This window comes from Prionailurus viverrinus, chromosome C1 (genome assembly GCF_022837055.1).
Source record: "Prionailurus viverrinus isolate Anna chromosome C1, UM_Priviv_1.0, whole genome shotgun sequence".
In the NCBI taxonomy this organism is placed as follows: domain Eukaryota; kingdom Metazoa; phylum Chordata; class Mammalia; order Carnivora; family Felidae; genus Prionailurus; species Prionailurus viverrinus.
Genome location: NC_062568.1, coordinates 126,227,953 through 126,248,039, shown reverse-complemented (window position 1 = coordinate 126,248,039; position 20,087 = coordinate 126,227,953). Strand labels below are relative to the sequence as shown.

At 33.7% G+C, this 20,087-nt stretch overlaps 1 protein-coding gene across 1 annotated transcript in view; it reads right to left on the bottom strand.

The window, feature by feature from the left end:
- Window positions 1–20,087, bottom strand: part of COL11A1 (collagen type XI alpha 1 chain) — a 182,563-nt gene that overhangs the window by 132,428 nt on the left and 30,048 nt on the right. The window contains exons 5-6 of the mRNA XM_047868859.1: window positions 6,306–6,434; window positions 572–688 (exon numbers count right to left, since the gene is read on the bottom strand). Of these exons, the coding sequence (XP_047724815.1) occupies window positions 572–688; window positions 6,306–6,434 (246 nt within the window). The remainder of the gene's footprint in view (window positions 1–571; window positions 689–6,305; window positions 6,435–20,087) is intronic.

Here is a 20,087-nt window from a genome sequence, read left to right as displayed (position 1 = left end):
ATGTAAAGTAATACCCAATTTAGGAAAAACATGATTTAACTGGGTTATCGTATTAGCCAAATGAGGATTTATCTAGTTGGGTTAGGACAATGACTCATCATCAGAGATCTTCCAGCTTATCTAGGAGAGATCTTGATTGCTTTTTCTTTGCTACCTTTACCCCTAGTTTGGCTTTTGCTGTTGCTTGATAACTTTTCTTCTTCTTGGATGCAAATTTTTCAGATTTAGGGGGTGTAAACTTTTTGGACTTTTCCTTTGAGTTAGTGGCCACTGTCTTCGTCTTCTTTTTGAAATTGGATTTCTTTTTCTGTAAAACGTGGTGAAAGATGGAATGGAAAACATAAATACAGTGAAAAGGGAAATGCAGGGCATGGATGAAAGGAAGGACAAGCAAAGCAAAATGAGCATCATTCCTTCGGGGCAGCTACTGTCAAATAAGAATCACAGTTATTGGGTCACAGAAATCAGGTGGATGAAAGGCTTACAATGAGTTTGAGGAACAGCGGACATAAGAAACCACGGAATGACAAACACTAGGACACCATATACACAGGTGCTACTTTGTTTTTACCTCAGTTTGTGCTATTGTCTCCTCAGCTACAGTGGGTGTCTCTGTTACAAATTCAGCCTCTTTATACTCTGCTTCCCCATACTCATAGTCATATTCCAGAATATCCTCAGGTGCATACTACCTCGCAAAGGAAAAAATATCAGGCGATTTTGTTAGTTGCAGGTAATACTAATAACAAAGTGGTAATCATCTTAACTTTTACGCAGGGTAAAGGTTAAGAGGCAAGTATTTAAATGTTATTTTATATTACAAGAAGTATTATACTGTCAGTGTACAGAGTATAATAACATAAGAGCAACAAAGCTGTTTTTCTAAGCGGAACAGTGGTTAGGATTGTGAGGAAACTAAAAATTGTGAATATTAATCCAAACTTAATTAATATTCAAAATTTGTAGCCAATGACTTATTTTGAACACAGCAGTAATATACTTGGTCACAGTTGTTAAATGTTCTTGTTAATTTTTATTTGTAAAAATTGTTACACAAGGCTCCTCTAAAAGACTTTTAGTGTATTTCCAATGGGTACTTTTTTTTCATTAAACTACATGCTTAAAATATTAAATATGGAGGATAGTCTTTCCAAGTATGAAAGGATATTTAAATTGGAAGTCAGAGAGTGGAGAGGAGGAAAAGGAAATGCAAGGAACATAAGGTAAGTCTAAACCAAACGCTAGAATAATGAAAAATAAAATCTAAAATTTGTTCAGAAATCTCTAATTTGCCATAGACTTAAGATCAAAATGAGCACAGAATACTAGCAACACATTAAAAGATTCAAAGTAAGATCTGTTTCTAACTAACATATTATTCACCTTTTAAAAATCCTGCTTTTTTTCCCTCTATCAAAAAAGCATAGCACTCAGACATTGTAAACTACTTAAACTAAACTCAAATTGGAAAATGATATTTTATACTAGATTCCTCTGTATTGAAAAAATTTAGTTGGAGAGAGGTATGTTTCTTAATAGAGGGATGTACAAGACAGTCATATATACTGAATAAGGAAAATAATGTGTTCACCTTCACAGCCAAATGTCTCTATCAAAACTTTAATTTATAAACAAGAATATAGTTATTGTGAAACATATATTAATCATTGGCTTTAAGCAAAATAACTGTAAATACACTAAGTAATACATACAAAAACATTAAGCAGTAAACTCAACAAGCTGTGTTCCTAATATATACAAGCTAAAGGCAACCTATTTGGGTTTCCCTTAGTATTATATTTGATAAAATTCCAATTATATCCCAACTGGAATCTTGGCATTTCAAAATTGCCAGAAAATCCTTTTTAATCTGCCAGGAAAGTAACTGTTAACCATATGTCTTTTAGAAAGTTGTGATCACTGTGCCTTCTAATTAGCTCTATTAACTATAGCAATGCAAATGAGTGCAAATTTCACAGACATATAATGAGACATGTCCAAAACTGATCTCCTGGCATCATTATACATCTGGCCCTAAATGAGCCTCACTAGAGTAAACTTTTCAAATGGTTCAGCTGAAGGTCATATTGAAATTTGAACAGACATGTCTTTAGTGTTCTCTATGACTGTAAACACTGTAATTTGATTAGATGAACTGAAACAGATTCATACTTTTATCTATTCAGTGATAGCTTCATTATCAATGAACATCCATTTGAAGAACTTCAACAAGAGCTTTATTCTAACTGAATTTGTACAGAATTTGGTAAATAGAAAAATGCACATATATAACACTGAGCATTTGTTTCTTAATTGCCTCTGCAATCAAGATAAAGGCCAATTATGGGGCGCCTGGGTGGCGCAGTCGGTTAAGCGTCCGACTTCAGCCAGGTCACGATCTCGCGGTCCGTGAGTTCGAGCCCCGCTTCGGGCTCTGGGCTGATGGCTCAGAGCCTGGAGCCTGTTTCCGATTCTGTGTCTCCCTCTCTCTCTGCCCCTCCCCCGTTCATGCTCTGTCTCTCTCTGTCCCAAAAATAAATAAACGTTGAAAAAAAATTTAAAAAAAAAAGATAAGGGCCAATTACTTCTAGGAAAGTTAATGTAAACATTATTAACATCATTAAGTAAATAAAATAATTAAATACTGGATTTAGATACATATTAAAAAGACATAAATGGTGACTGAATATTGTATAGTGAATAACTTTTCTGTGGTTATGATCACTCATGTTGAACTAAGAAATAAGAAATTTATACAACTACTAGCTGCCAGCTGGAAGTAAAACACTAAAAACAAAAGATTTGATAGTCTATTTTATGCCGTAGAGTTTTAAAATTAAGCAGACTTTTCAAAATTGTGTGCATCTATAATTAATTTTAAAAACATAAGACAATAAACAAAGACATAAAGGGCTGATTTTTAAAGTCCATGGTTTAATGGATCTCAAATGAAGCATGGTATTCAAAAATATACTAATGTACATTAACTTCATGTCGTTCTTTTTCTTGTAGGAGGAAACATCTTCTAACCCCCATAAGCCTCTCCTCTTTTTAAACTCTTTCCAAATTAAGATTAACCAGACTAGTTGTGACTCTGGAATAATGCAGAAAATAATATTCTCACCTCCTTAGGCACTAAAGCATATCTTTTTTCTTAGAGTCTTTCAGGAGTCAGTGTAAAGAATCACTCCTTCTGTTCTTATTTCTTTTTCTAAACAGCATCCCCTTAGTCATGGTATTGAGTGTATTTAGCACTTTGCTAGTATACATGAAGCTTTATAACCTATGTTTGGAGATGGCCGTCTTTCCTTACCATGGAATTTTGAAAATCTTGAAAACAGAGAGAACTAGTTGTAATAAATTAGATGAATACATGCAAAAAGACATGCATTGATGGAATGATTTCGATTTCAGCTTGGATATGTTAGTAGCCTAGCATAAATTGTAGTGAGAAGGAAGTCTTCTAGAAATGTCATAATCTGTTCTTATTTAGCTTGTAGAAAAATAGTGGCATCACTAAATATCTATGAGAACTAGAATATATGATAAATATTAAGTGCAAAAAATATTAGGGTAATATATTTGGGGAAGTACACTGGTTTTTAAATTTGTCTATAAAATACTGTCTTTGCTTTATTTTCCTTGTTCATCCTTTTAAAAAAAGAATGTCAATTGCCTACTATGTATAAGTTACTATAGTTTGCATAATAAATTAAGAAATAACCATATATAGATTTCACATTTAATTTCTTGTAAAGATAATAGGATACTCTTACTTGAGAAAATCCCCAAACATTATAATTTTGGTATCAGTTACTCTTCTACGTAAATGGTATTGTGTAAGTTCAAATAGAATTAAAGTTTGATGATATTTTGGCTCTATTTAAATCTATCTCTGTTATGCATTTCACTCTATGATGATGATGTGCCAAACACATACACAATTGAATCCTAAGAACGATTTAGAAGATGTTATTAAGAGTGTATGAGGTAAACCACAATTACAAGTTGGAAAAAGCACGAGTTAATTTATAAAAGAAACTGACATACCTATTAATCCAAATAGATTAATGAATATGCATTGTTACAAATTTGTTAATGGAAAATTAAGCAATATAAAGTGCAACATGAATGGTTGATGCTCTGTATTGCACTTTATTTTCTTTATTCACTGGTAAATAGCATTGCTTACTATGCTGTACTGGAATAACATCTGTAGATCAATTATTAAAATGCATATTTGAAACATAATGACATATTAATGGCTATAGTTCAAAATTATTATTATAAGAACTGGTTACTAATTTGGTTAACCAGTTTATTTAATAAGTGTATAACATAGGATGGTTACTTACTATTGAAGTATCAATGTAATCAGAATTGGAAAAAAATGTGACAGCTGATTCTTCAAAAAAATTTTTACTGTAACACATTCAATATAGAAAGCGGTAAGAAATGCTATCTATTTTTGCATCACCCAACCAGATTTTCATGCAGTTTTTTGTTACAGCAATACATTGTTTTTCCCCACACACTCTTCTAGTAAAAACAAGTTGAACTTCTTAACGAATGTTAAATATATGTTATCAATAACTCAAAGTAGAAAAGAGCAAATTTACTTTTAAATGAACTTAAGAAAAAAATGGATAAGAATTATTTTGCTTTAAAATAACTGTTTAACTGGCATGATAGCATTAACATATAGTAACAAAACACCTCAAGGTGATATATTAAGAAAGCATACCTTCATTCTTCCAAAAATCAGAGCCATATCTGTTGCTAAAAGGGACAAACTTATCTTTCTTAAAATAGGAGCAAAATAAATCTCATCAATATCGAACAGGTACAACATGTATAAATGTTTTAAATTTCAATACTGATTTAACACATTATCTCTAAGATATAAAAGTACTAAACCTGATGGTATTTAACCTATCCTTTTGGAATTCACAAAAAAAAATTATTTAAATAAATCATGAAGGAATAAGAAGAATGAACCACTGGTGAACCGTGAAACAAGCAAACAACTACCCAAGTAATTTCTCTTTTCTCTCTCATATTTGCTTTTCTGTCAGCTTCTTAAGCCTTTATCCTGTTTTAAGAAAAACATCCATATTAAGTCATGGAAAAGATCATTGCAACAGAATTTACTGTCATACTTTAAAAAGAAAAGTGATGTCAAAAAAGATATTTCAAGCATTTAAGTGGTAAAATCCCAATTGAATTTACATGCAAACATACCAATAAATTAAAAGATAAGATCCTAACCTCTTTTAAAAGAGTAAAACTCAAAAGGTGGCACCAATTAGTATATTTAGAAAGAAGAATGCCATTTGAGCTATTTTCAAACATAAAGACAGCCTTGATGTTTTCAAACTTCCAACCCCCACTTCTAAAATGTAACACTCCCCACCTTGAGAAAAAAGAATCTAAGTTGTTTTGCTGTCAGTTAAAGAGTAACTTCCTTCCAGCTTGCTTGTTTTTTTTAATTTCCAGAAGACCCACACCAAAGGATTTTACCAAAAAATCTGGATAAGGATGTGTTGTACTATATTTTTGTTTTTTGGGGGTATTCAATTTTGATAAAATTGCTATGGCTATTTTTTTTTTGGCCTGGAAGAGAATAGGGTCAAATTTCATTACAGTAAATTTTCTTGCAAAAATAGCCTGGAAAAAAAGGTTTCACACCTGAACTTCAAATACAGTGACATAATATGAATGAAAGTATATGAATATTTTTAGCTACAATTAGATCCTACTGCTTTTCATTTCATTGTTCTTTATGTCAAATTCTGTAGAAGAAAAAGAAAATGCACATATCAATGTAGCCTAGCCCTCTAAGAAATAGGAAAAAAAAAAATCTCTTTAAGTATTCAACAGAGCCTGAAACTTTAAGATAGCTCTAATGTCACCTTCTCATCTGTGCGAATTGCCAAAGGCAAGTACACCAGAAGAATTGTCACCCTTATCTTGAGGCTGTGTGTTAATTATTTAAATGCCAAGGGCAGAAATATAGCTTTTAGAGAACTACCTTTTTCTCACCTCTCCCAAAATGAAATATGCTCATATATATAGCATATAAGTAAGGAATCTCTATTTTTAAGAAGTTTAAGAAACAGAGTACTTAAGAGGAAAAAAATACCAAAAATCTTCCTTAAGTCACTTCTTCCTAGAACTATTAAAACACTATTAAATAGAAAGTATAGGTTTAATTAAAACTGAATAATAATGATAAGCCTCAAAACTGCAAGACTATGTCTGTACCGCTGAAAGGAGAAAATGAGCCCTGATCTCATGGTCCTCACCTCATCAACCTGAGGTTCCTGAGCCTGAGCGGCCTGGGGTACTGAAGAGTCACAGTCTGGACTGTAATGCTCACAGTAGTCATATGCTGCTTTAGGGTCACCTATGATCAACAGCTGCTGGATGTCCCCCTGTCAAGAAACAAACATGAATGTAATCAGTATATATAGATACACATATATTTAGAGCAAGATTTATTCAAGACAACATGCAGTTTATTTTTGTTTTATTGTTTTGTGTGTTTATTTTTATTTATTTTTTTATTTTTTTTAAATTTTTAAATGTTTATTTATTTTTGAGACAGAGAGAGACAGAGCATGAGCAGGGGAGGGGCAGAGAGAGAGGAAGGCCCAGAATCTGAATCAGGCTCCAGGCCCTGAGCTGTCAGCACAGAGTCCGACGCAGGACTCAGACTCGTGAACCACAAGATCATGACCTGAGCTGAAGTCGGCTGCTTAACTGACTGAGCCACCCAGGCGCCCCGTGTGTTTATTTTTAATTACCTGAAGTACTAACACTTACATTTCAATGTTAGAAATAGCCTTATAGAACAAATGAACAAAGGAAAAATAGAGAGCAAGCAAGAGAGAGAGAGAGAGAGACTCTTAACTCTAGAGAACAAACTGATGGTTACCAAAAGGGAGATGGGTAGGGACATGGGTGAAATAAGTGATGGGGATTAAAGAAGGACACTTGTGATGAGCACCAGGTGTTGTATGTATGTTGAATCACTATATTGTATGCCTGGAACTTATATTACACTGCATGTTTACTATACTGGGATTAAAATTAAAAATTTAATAAAAACTAGTCTCACAGATTTGAGAGAAAAATTCACACCTGTTTTACAAATTAGCTGTTAATATTAAGGTTTTATTCTATTATTTTGTGGTTCATAGAATCTATACTATATGCATCCATTCGGTAAAACAATTTTACTACATTCACAGTATATTCTTTATAAAATAAGACAAATAAAATGTAAATATTAAGCTGATAAAAAAGTAAATAAAATTTAACAACTGTAAATATATAAAGAGGATGATTATATTTTCTTTTTTAAAACTTTTTAATGTTTATTTATTTAAAAAAATTTTTAATGTTTATTTATTTCTGACAGAGAGAGACAGAGCATGAGTGGAGGAGGGGAAGAGAGAGAGGGGGACACAGAATCCGAGGCAGGCTCCAGGCTCTGAGCTATCAGCACAGAGCCCGACGCGGGGCTCGAACTCGCAGACTGTGAGATCATGACCTGAGCTGAAGCCGGATGCTCAACCGACTGAGCCACCCAGGTGCCCCAATGTTTATTTAATTTTTGAGAGAGACAGAGTGTGATCCGGGGAGGGGCAGAGAGACAGGGAGACACAAAATCTGAGACAGGCTCCAGGCTCTTGAGCTGTCATGACAACACAGAGCCTGATGCTGGGCTCGAACTCACGGACCAAGATATCATGCCTTAGCTGAAGTTGGATGCTTAACCAATTGAGCCACCCAAGTGCCTTGAGGGTAATATATTTTCAATATTAACTAAAGAGTTCAATCAAAGTAAACTGAATTACAGATGGCCAACAGGCACATGAAAAGATGATCAAAGTCACTCCTTATCAGGGAAATACAAATCAAAACCACACTCAGAAACCACCTCACACCAGTCAGAATAGCTAAAATGAACAAATCAGGAGACTATAGATGCTGGAGAGGGTGTGGAGAAATGGGAACCCTCTTGCACTGTTGGTGGGAATGCAAATTGGTGCAGCCACTCTGGAAAACAGTGTGGAGGTTCCTCAAAAAATTAAAAATAGATCTACCCTATGACCCAGCAATAGCACCGCTAGGAATTTACCCAAGGGATACAGGAGTGCTGATGCATAGGGACATTTGTACCCCGATGTTTACAGCAGCACTTTCAACAATAGCCAAATTATGGAAAGAGCCTTAATGTCCATCAACTGATGAATGGATAAAGAAATTGTGGTTTATATACACAATGGAATACTACGTGGCAATGAGAAAGAATGAAATATGGCCTTTTGTAGCAATGTGGATGGAACTGGAGAGTGTTATGCTAAGTGAAATAAGTCATACAGAGAAAGACAGATAACCATATGTTTTCACTCTTATGTGGATCCTGAGAAACTTAACAGAAGACCATGAGGGAGGGGAAGGAATAAAAAAAAAAGAGGTTAGAGAGGGAGAGAGCCAAACCATAAGAGACTCTTAAAAACAGAATAAACTGAGGGTTGATGCGGGGGGGGTGGGGGGTGGGGGGGGGTGGGAGGGAGGGGAGGGTGGGTGATGGGCATTGAGGAGGGCACCTGTTGGGATGAGCACTGGGTGTTGTATGGAAACCAATATGACAATAAATTTCATATTTAAAAAAAGTAAATAAATAAAATAAAAATGAAAAAAGTGAACTGAATTATTATTGTTAGGCAAACTTATATGATAATTTTATTTATTTATTTATTTATTTAGAGACAGAGAGAGAATGAGCAGAGGGAGGGGCAGAATGAGGAAGAGAGAGAGAATCCCAAATAGGCTCCTCGTGGTCAGCACAGAGCCCAATGTAGGACTCAAACCCATGAAACTGTGAGATCATGACCTGAGTTGAAATCAAGAATTGGATGCTTAACCAACTAAGCCACCCAAGGGGCCGATATATGAAAATTTTTAAATGAAAACATAGATCCTACTATTGTGTTCTGGCAAAGGAGTCCATATTAAAAGGAACTTCTACCTACAAAGGTGAATAAGAAATGCAGAAACCAGAAAAATTCATATTATAAATAAAAAAGCATAAATTTGGTATATTTTTATTAAGAAAAAATTGGAGTATCCAAGCACACATTAAAATTCACTTACTTTGAATTCGGTATAATTTTAATAACAAACATTATGAGTAATTAGTAATAGGGTTATCTAAAGAGTTTAATTTCAGGAGGTTCCCCAAACTGGCTCTGGAAATTATGTAAACAAGAGAAAAATTGTAATATCCTGCTCCTGAAACAATCTGAATGTTTCCACAAGGTCTAATTCAACATGAAACTGTTTTCTATAAATCTATGGGTCATGGCCATATTAATTCAGAACTATACTCAGGCCCAGAAGAATGTTTGTGTTAATACCTATCTGACTTGGTGATTCAAGGCCTTGTAAGTTTGAGTACATGAGAATGATTCACAGGAGAACTCCTGATTCCATTTTGAATAATTTCAAATTATTCCAGCTTTTCTTCATTTTGTTAACAGGAGCTATTTAGAGCTATTTATTGTCTGAAAATATCAACATTAAATTTAAAGAGTCTCTAACAATGAATACTAAGAAAGAATTCATAGCAATTTTATACAACAGCTGTTTAATTTTTTCATTAAATCATTCATTCAAACAGTGTTTTAAAAGTGCATATAGCATGTTCATATGTCAGGTAATACCCAAATAAGAAAACATCTACTTTATTTCCCAGTAAAACATAAAACAAAGCAGAATCAGCAAATATCCAGCTGAAAATTATACGGTTTATAGTAGTCATACTATTATTAGTGTTTCCAACATCAAAATTATTTACTTCCATATGTCATGAGGCAATATAATTAATTAATCAAATTAGACTGTTTCTGAGATTTTTTCAAGATTCTTTTTGTAAATAGATTAGAAAGGCTCTAATATTTCCTTAATGTCTTCTGATTTTAAACATGCTCACAGCAAATTAATATAAGTTCTTAAAATTTATTGATAGCCATTCTCAAACATTACCTGATCAATATACTACTGAGTAGCCACTACTGAATTATATACAAATAATTCTATAATTATATAAATGGATAATAATAAATAACAAACAGAATTCTGAATGCACAATTTGTCATTCCACTGTCAAAAAAAATAATAATGAGGCATCATTGAGTACATCGTGAGTATTGGCATCTAATTAGAAATCCTAACTCTTGAATTTTCTCCAAACTTTGCCATTAACTATGTGGAATTATGCAAGTCACTTAATCTCATTCATCATTTGTAAAATGAATACATGTAGAGATCATATCTAAGGTCCTTCCCAGAACTCCAGAATTCCATACTTAATTATAGGAAATATAACGAACTAAGTGAAGCTGTTGCTGAAACAGAAAAAAAAAATTCCCTATCTTATAAGCATATGGTATTTTTTAAATAGTAAATTTTTGAGAAGAATACTGGTTTTCTAAGTTCTTACTTGACTTCATTAAATGGAATCCTGCCAATATTTCCACTATAAATTCTTATTTCAGGTGTTTAATATTTAGCCATAAAATATAGTACTGGAAAGAAACTGAAAAAATCACTTAAAAACTACAGTATAATTTTCCCCAGAAGGCATTTTACAGTGTTTTATGTTAATCATAGGACATGTTGTGAGACAGTCTGTAGATAAACAAAAGCACCCTGACAGGTTGAATAAACTGTAAATATTTATATTCAATACTCATAAAAACTTCCACAGCTGGGAAAGGGTGAAGTTACCAAGTAATATTGGCATCTGCAGCATACAAAGTATGAAAAAGACAGCCTCCTCCTCTAACGATCTACAAAGCCAAAATTAGAGTTGATGCAATTACCTTACTATCTACAGCTGTGTCAACCAAGTCTCTAGAGTAGTATTTGCATACAGACAGGATGAGACTAAGGTAGAAAGCAAAGCAAATGTAAGAAAACCAAATGGCACCTATCTATAAAAATGAGGTTCCTCTAAATGTCACATGCCTTGCAAAAGGATCCTGCCACATTTTTATCAAAACCAATGAATAAGTAATAGCATATCTTCTTTTCAAAACTTAAATATAATGCACATATTCTAGTAATTTATATTTGTTTTTTTTTCATTTTGTTTATGATGTATGTGTGGGCATTGCGTGTGTATGTGTAGCTCTATAAAGCCTAGCAATTTCTATTTTCTATGCAATGAATATAATTACATTGTGTCTATGAAGTGCACAAGTTAATACACATTTAGCTTTTTTTCCCATTTACAAGAGATCAGATTTATTGAAAAAAAATGTGGTATATGAAATTGGTCTAATGTTTTTAAGGTCAAATGTCAATGTGTCAATGTTAAGTGTCTGATTTTTGAAATTCAGCTCTTCATCCTATGTGAAACCAACCTGTGCTTGGTTGAAGTCAGTTCCCAGCCTAAGTATCCACTGAATTGTACGGCGCAGAAGCTGATTCCTGAGTGTGAGCAATGGAAAACCAGCTCTTATCAGCTGTCATGTTCAATTCAGTGTGACCTGTGAATGGATTATGTGCCTGGGACATAATAAAATCACAAGAATGGCAGACGAAATTCAGATATAACCAAAACAGCAAATGCAGAGGCTAGATCAATCTTCAACTATAGTGGCTCAAATAGAGTTCACTTAAAAAAATTATTCGGCGGAGAGTGCAAGCAGGGGAAGGGCAGAGAGAGGGGGACAGAGGATCTGAAGCAGGCTCTGTGCTGACAGGCACACAGTAGTGACCCGGACGTGGGGCCAGAATTCACGAACTGCAAGATCTGACCTGAGCCGAAGTTGGACGCTCAGCCCACTGAGCCACCCAGGTGTTCCAAGAGTTCATTTTTATACAGTTTATATATAAATAGTCTCTTGAATGTCAGTCTAGAAACTAGTATGTATAAAAAGGCATGAAGCTTTTAATTCCACTCGTAATCTTGGAAGACTCAGACTTTTAATATTAAAACTTGGATATTACTTGTATTCTAAGAGAATAATTTACTTTTGTAATACCATGAAAAATAGACTCCAAGTTATCTATTGATGATGTATGTCACTGAATTTCATAAGTTTCTAGAATTAAAGTTTTCATCTCCCCTAATGCTGAAATAAATCACACAGCTGCAATTGTGTTCTATAAAATCATCTAGCCTCCAAATTTCCCATAGCACATTCCTGTCTCTTTTATCCTCACAAGGATAAAACATGCAGGTATTTCAATGGGAATGAATGTTTTATGAAATGCTTCTTGGAAAAATCTTGATGATAAGTTATAAGAAAATAGGAGTTACTTTGATAAAAAATATGCAGAGGGAAATAGCACTAAAGAGAAAAAGCATCTTAACCAAAACTTTGAAGGTATAAAACTGCATGATGAAGTCTGAGAAGTACCCTCAGTGCCACACAGTTGGAAGGATAGCCCTAGCTGATGATAATGAGTAGTGAGCATTGAGAGTGGAAAGAGATAAAGAGGGGGAGCAATTTAAGAAAAGCCTTGTGTGTGAACTGAATTCTGGTAGTTATGGAGTATCATTGTTTTGAACAATGGAGGACATTGATCAATGCTGCCATAGGAAAGGATGAATTGGAAGCAGCCATTTTGGAAGCATGGGAATCTGTTAGGAGTATGCGTAGTTAAGTTTTGAGAAACTAAACTAAGCAGAAGCAGGAGCACACAAAGGAGACAGAGTTGACATATTAGAAAAAAAGATTAGGAGACTGGGTGCTGATGATGGGGTGTGTTGAGAATGGCAGGAAAGATGGAGAAAGGTGCATTAAAGAGGAATGGAAGGCAATTCTTTAATTTCTGGAGGAAGTAATAGCAGGATGGCAAAAGCATTTACTCAGTTAAAAAAAACATAACAAAAGGAAATATTTTTGGATGAAACTCTTATGTCTACAAAATTGAATGATAATCATTGTTTCTGGAATAAGTTCAATTTTTTGTCTAAGAAAATGGCCTTCATTTACTTTTGAATTGTATCCTATTGTATGGTCATATCACTGAAGCCAAACTAAGCTATAGGAATCAATAAGAATCAGGGAGATTTTCTGTAGCAATTGATATCCATTTTTTCATTGCTAATGAAGGATAAAATGAACTTGCCTAGACTTAGTGATATGGGCTCATTTGTGTCCCCCCACCCCCAACCAACCCAGATTTTTCCATATTTTTTTAAGTCTTAAATAACTTCACAATATGACCATATTTGGAGACAGAACCTATAAAGAGATCATTAAGGTAGAACGAAGTCATTATGGTGGTTCCTAATGTAATGTGACTGGTCTCTTTATAAGGGGATTTAGGACACAGACACAATAAAAACAGACTACATGAAGACACAGGGAGAAGAAGGCCACCTAGAAGCCAAGGGAGAGAGGCCCCAGAAGAAATCAACCCTAATGACATTTTGATTTCAGACTTGTAGCATCCAGAACCATGAAAACAATAAATTTCTGTTGTTTCAGACAGTCTCTGGTATTTTGTTATGGCAGCCCTAGAAAACTAATACAGACTGAGTTAATATTAGTTTGTTTTTTAAATGTATACCTTGTAAGTGTTGTCTTTATAATTGAATAAAGAATGCTTTTAGCAAAGTAGTTTTGTTTATTTATAACTAGGGTAATACCTGGCTATATCCAGGAACTGGTATTAAGTAGATGCTGCAGTAATATTGGCTGATTTAATTTGGCAAAGAGCTAGAACTCAGTGTACTCATAGATGATCACAAACTTAATAGTATCACCACACGTAAATATCCCTCAGTCTACTGGAGATAATATAAAGTGAGAAATTATTTTTTTAAAAAAGTATACTCCTAAGCATAAATAAAGAATTTGAAGGGAACAAGTTCTTACATAAACTTACCAGAGGTTTAAAAAAAATCATCAAACTAAATTATGTTAGAGTTCATACTGAGTTTAAATAGCCATTTATAAGACTATTTCAAAATTCATTTTAATTATGCAAGTAAAAAACTTAAAAATCAATCCACAAATTTAATGCAATTCCTATCAGAATACCAATGGCATTTTTTAAAGGACTACAACAAATAAATTTAAAATTTATATGAAACCACAAAGGAGCCCAAATGGAACAGATCAATGGAAGAGAGAGCCCTAAAATAAATCCACGCTTATATGGCTAATTAATCTACCATGGAGAAGGCAAGATTACACAATGGGGAAAAAAAACACTCTCTTCCATAAATGGTGCTGGGAAAACTCGACAGCTACATACAAAAGATTGAAACTGGACTATCTACTTACATAATAACTAAAATGAACTCAAAAATGGATTGAAGACTTCAGTGTAAGATCTAAAACCAAAAAACTGGAAGAAAACATAAGCAGTAAACTCTCTGACGCTGGTCTTAGCGATATTTTGGGAGGTCTGTATCATCAGGCAAGGAGAACAAAAGGAAAAAACAAACAAATGGGACATCAAACTACAAATATTTTCCACAGTGAAGGAAAACATCAACAAAATAAAAATGCAACCTACTGAATAGTTGAAAATGATGTAGCTGATAGGGATTAACATCCAAAATATATAAAGAACTCCTACAATTCAATATCAAAAAACACACTATCTGATTAAAAATGGGCAGAGCACCTGTATTGACATTTTTCCAAAAAAAAAAAAATACATATGGCCAACAGATACATGAAAAGATGTTCATCACCACTAATCATCAAGGACCTGCAAATCAAAACCACAGTGAGATATTACCTCTTAACAGTCAGAATGGCTAAAAAGGCATTAAACACAAACACACACACACACACACACACACACACACACACACACACACACCAAAAAGAAAACCAAGCAAGAAATAACAAACATTAGTGAAGCTACGGTGAAAAGAGAACCCTCACGTACTATTGGTGGGAATGAAAACTGGTGTAGCAACCATGGAAAACACTACGAGTTTCCTTAAAACACTAAAACTAGAACTATCATACGATCTTGTAATATAATTTTTGAGTATTCATACAATGAAAACAGAAACACTAATACATATAAAGAAGATAATGGTGTGAGTGTGTGTGTGTGTGTGTGTGTGTGTGTGTGTGCATGTAATGGAATATTACTGAGCCACAACAAAAAAGAATGAAATCTTGCCATTTGCAACAACATGGATAGACCTACAGGGTAATGGACTATGTGAAACAAGTCACGCAGAGAAACACAATACCATATGATTTACTTACATGTGGAATACAAAAAGCAAAACAAATGAACACAATACAAAAGCAGATTCACAGATAGAACAAATTGATGGTTGCCCAGGGGTGGAGGGTGAAAGGTGATTGACGATATAGGAGAAGGGGATTAAGAGGCACAATCTTCCAGTTATAAAATAAATTAGACATGGAGTTGTAATGTACAGCACAGAGAATATAGTAAATAATATTGCAAAAGACTATGTATGGTGGCAGATGGTAACTAGGTTTATTGTAGCAATCATTTCACAATGTATATAAATATGGAATCAATATGTTATATACCTGAAACTAGTATAATATTAAATGTCAATTATGTTTTAATAAAAAAAACAATTCCTCAGTTTGTTCTCTATATTTAATGGTCTCTTATATTTTGTTTCCCTCCCTGTTTTTATATTATTTTTGCTTCCCTTCCCTTATGTTCATCTGTTTTGTATCTTAAATTCCACATATGAGTGATTTAAATATAGAGAACAAACTGAGGGTTGCTGGAGAGTTTGTGGGTGGGGGAATGGGCTAAATGGGTGAAGGGCATTAAGGAAGACACTTGGGATAAATCACTAGATTCTACTCCTGAAATCATTATTGCACTATACTAACTTGGATGTAAATTTAAAAATAAATAAATGTATTTTAAAAAAACAATTCCTGGTTGTATCATTAATTCCATATTAATGAAATATGACAACTTCATGTCAGCAATGGGAAAAAAGAACAGAAAAATGTATTCTCATCAGACTTATATATATATATATATACACTAATATTTACCTCAGAATTACATATCTTTTGCATTTTTGCATTTTATCTGTCTAAACTAATGCAATCAGAAGTAAAATAACACAGTTAGTGCTTTCTTGATTTTAGAAAACACATATAAAGATTTTAAATAACAAGTCTGAAAATACTGAGATGATTCTTAAATCACAAAAGGATTCTTCATTTCAAATTTCATTAAATAATGAACATTTAAAATGCATGTCACAATTTAATTACTTTCCCAAAACAAATTTATCTCATACTTTTTACAAAGATCTGTTTTCTTAAAGAATATTGAAAATAATATTCAAAAGTCTAAAAAGAGGATTTTAAAACAAAATGGAAGTCATACTGAGACTTATTTAAAAAGTAATTTTAAGAAAAAAATCATAGGTCAAATATGGCCTTTGTATGTAGGTATGATTTTTCACTGACTGTCTCACAAAGTTAACAGCAGAATTTGACATTTACTTTCATAGCCTTTGACTCGACAGTAAATTTTGGGCTTATTTTTAAAGTAATTATCACCTTTTGAATATGAAAAAAAAGATCATCTTCATCATTCCACAAAGAGTTTAACAGTTAAACATACTCGTTTACTCCTCTAAGCAAATATGCCAGTTATTTGGAAATCATTTTTTTTACATATCAATTCGACATCACCTTTTTTATTGCCTATTTTTAAGAGTAAAGAAAATATCTCTCACTAGATGAAAAGAAATCATTGGTTGTAGCATCTCTATACATTCATTATTCTAGTTCTATATACAGTGACGCTGTGCCAGAAATAACAGAGCTTTAAAAATACTTCCTTATGTTTACACTGGTTCACTCCTCTGCTGTGTAACAATGAATGATACATTTCCTTGCATGAACTGAAGTTTTACTAAAGCAAAATTGGCCATTTTATAAGACATATAAGCCTAAGAGCATTTTAAAATTATGCATTTAAGTATATAAAACAATAAATACACCCTTTACTCTTTTTTTAGTTTTGAAAAAAAAAGATTTTTTTGATGTCAATGTGAAAACCTCTTAGCTTATGACAGAATATAGCCAATCTGTACACATGTCTATTGAACAGTGAAAAATAGGGGGTCTGCTTTCAAAGTTGAAAGACAGAATTCCCTATTGAAATGGGAGTATTTGGAAAGAACTGTATTTTTCTTGAATGCAAAAGCAAACCTGCTATACAACATTCTTAATTTCAGGAGGTACTGTATGCCTTACAATTTTAGGACAAGCTACATATTTTCCCAAGACAAATTATTTTTCTTTTTTATATATTAGCATATATGATAATTTGTGTTAATAGGCACAGATACATTATCAGCCAGATAATAATCGCTTTTCTTCTACAGCTCTTAATCGTAACTGACAGGGGAATTTAACAGCCAGATAACTTTCAGAACTTTTCTCCTTGGTGGTTTACCAATCATCCATCTATGTGTTCAGTCAATAAATATTTATTAAGGCAAAGTAACATGCTGACTCTCTGGTAGAAGGAAGAGGAATAAAGTGGGAAATCAGAGTCGGATCCCATTCTCGGATAGCTTATAGCCTGGTAAAGGAGATTAATAACGAACAAAACGTAATATATAAGAAACTTATTTCTTGAGTACCTACTATACTCCAATTATGAGGAAGAAAGAAAATGGCAGCTAGCGGGTGGGGAGAGTGGGAACAACTTCCATCTGGGAAAATTAGAACAATGATCCAGAAAGGGTTGGCATAAATGACACAATTAATGATAAAGTATCCAGTGTCTCTTTTAAATACAGAAATGCTTGGTATTCTTTGTTGGCACCCCCCAATCCTAATCACACTTCTCTCTCCTACTCTGTGTCCAAAAACCTGACCCTTGTACCCGACACCATTAGACTCTCACGCTGGATCCAGTTCAGACAATGAAAGTTACTATCAAGAATTTGCAAGGTGAGAAGAGAAGGAGTTGGAGTCATTTTCCTCCCACTCTCTGGGTTTATCACAGTGGTCTGGCCCCCTAACCACTACTGCCATTGCCAGAAAGCACTTCTGCATGGCTCCAGCTTTCAGTGAGCTCTGGGCCACTATTTCTGCTCCTTGCCTCTTTAGCCCTAAGGAAGTAATGCTCATCCCCAGGTTCCCTGGACTCCTTGTTCACACCTCTGTAATCACCTGAATAGAAATTCTGTTTTCTTCTGGAACATGGTGTGGGCTCACAAGGAGTGTGAGAAGTCAAATAAAGACCTTAAGGTCTTTAAGACCAAAGAAACGCCTTAAAATGGTAACTGGCATCTTCCTTTTATGTATGTACTCAGTTAAAGGATTCAAACAATCTAGACGAAAAGCACAGTTTATAGTCTAGGCTCCTCCACTTAATCAGCCAATCTATACTGTTTAAATAAAGTCACTGGAATATAAACTTCATGAAAGCAAGAACCTGTCCATTTTGTTCTCTAAGGCTTCTACCATGCTTGGTTGGAATAGGCCTGCACATAGTGGGTACACATTAAATGTTTGTTCAATAAGTGGATCTCTGGGATATTAATTTATTCATCATTACAAGACTTGATTTCAATACCTGTAAGTCGAGAATACTATTATCTTTCCTCTATTCCCTAGAGATTCTTTAAAAATTAATATGTACTTAAATAGTTTTTAAAATGTAACATCTTCACAAACAAGGTCTAATTATTATATTATTTGAGGACAATTAAAGGAGAACACAGCTTATTGAGGAGGGCACCTTTTGGGATGAGCACTGGGTGTTGTATGGAAACCAATTTGACAATAAATTTCATATATAAAAAAAATAATAAAGGAGAACACAGCTTTGAATGGCAAACTTCTAGACAACTTTATAGACACTATAAAATCTAAGAAATGTTGCTGGAGAATCCATTTGTAATTGTTCCAATAATAAATTCCAAAGAAGTTGAGTTTCAGGAGCCTTAAAGTCATTATTCTGTAAGTAAAGCCCATCAGGAAAAAAAAAAAACCATATAGAAGAAAAAGAAGAATGCATTTAGCTAAGCAGCATGTGTCACTGTAAAAGCAATAGCTTTTACAATAGCATGTTTCCAGCATATGTCACTGTAAAAGCAATAGCTTAACAAAATTATACAACATTTTCATAAGATACACCCTGGACACTAAAACTTCTGTTCACGTTTGATATTAGAGCTTTATTGTAAGTATGATCCTTCTTTGTAGAGGCTTTTGATTGTATATCCAGGAACAAAACTGACATTAAATCTTAAACATAACATAAAATTCTCAAGAACTGACATTCATTATCAGAAGTTTAATTGAAACCTATGCTTCTTGTCTACTCAGACTTCTGAATCTGCCAAAACATTAACTCCATCGTAGTTTTTTTTGAACATTCCATACGGTTAACGATTCTTTCCAAACTATTTTGTGTGGAAAAGGAAAGCTGCCAAAATGTTCAGAATTTTAGTGTAATTGAAAAATGCATCAGAGATTGCATCTTAGCTATAATTCAAAGGGAAGAATGAGGGAAACCACATAATCACAGACAGAACTGCTACTCGCACGAGACTTTACATTTCTTGGTATCCCAAAATCAGCTTCAGAAATCAGTTTTAAGAAAATGGGTAGTATTCTTATGTTACTCGAATGTACTGCTTTTTGATGTACTAGCTATTCACCTAGTAACACAGAAAATGACTAAAATTGTAGAAAACATTAACATACAAGGTGCATATTTATCTTATACTTTCTAACAAGGTTTCTTACTGAAAGATAACTACCAATGTGGCTCTATTCAGTTCAAAATAAAATTATGAAATGGTTACAAATATGGTAACAGACCTTGCATCCTGTTTTTTTTGTTTGCTGTAGATGATCTATAGCTCTTGAGTTAATGGATGCTAGAAAGTAGATTTATTTCATTCATTAAAAAATAGTAAGTTTTGGGGAGCCTGGGTGGTTTAGTCGGTTAAGCATCCGACTTCGGCTCAGGTCATGATCTCACAGTTCATATGTTCGAGCCCCACATTGGGGTCTGTGCTGACAGCTCAGAGCCTGGAGCCTGCTTCAGAT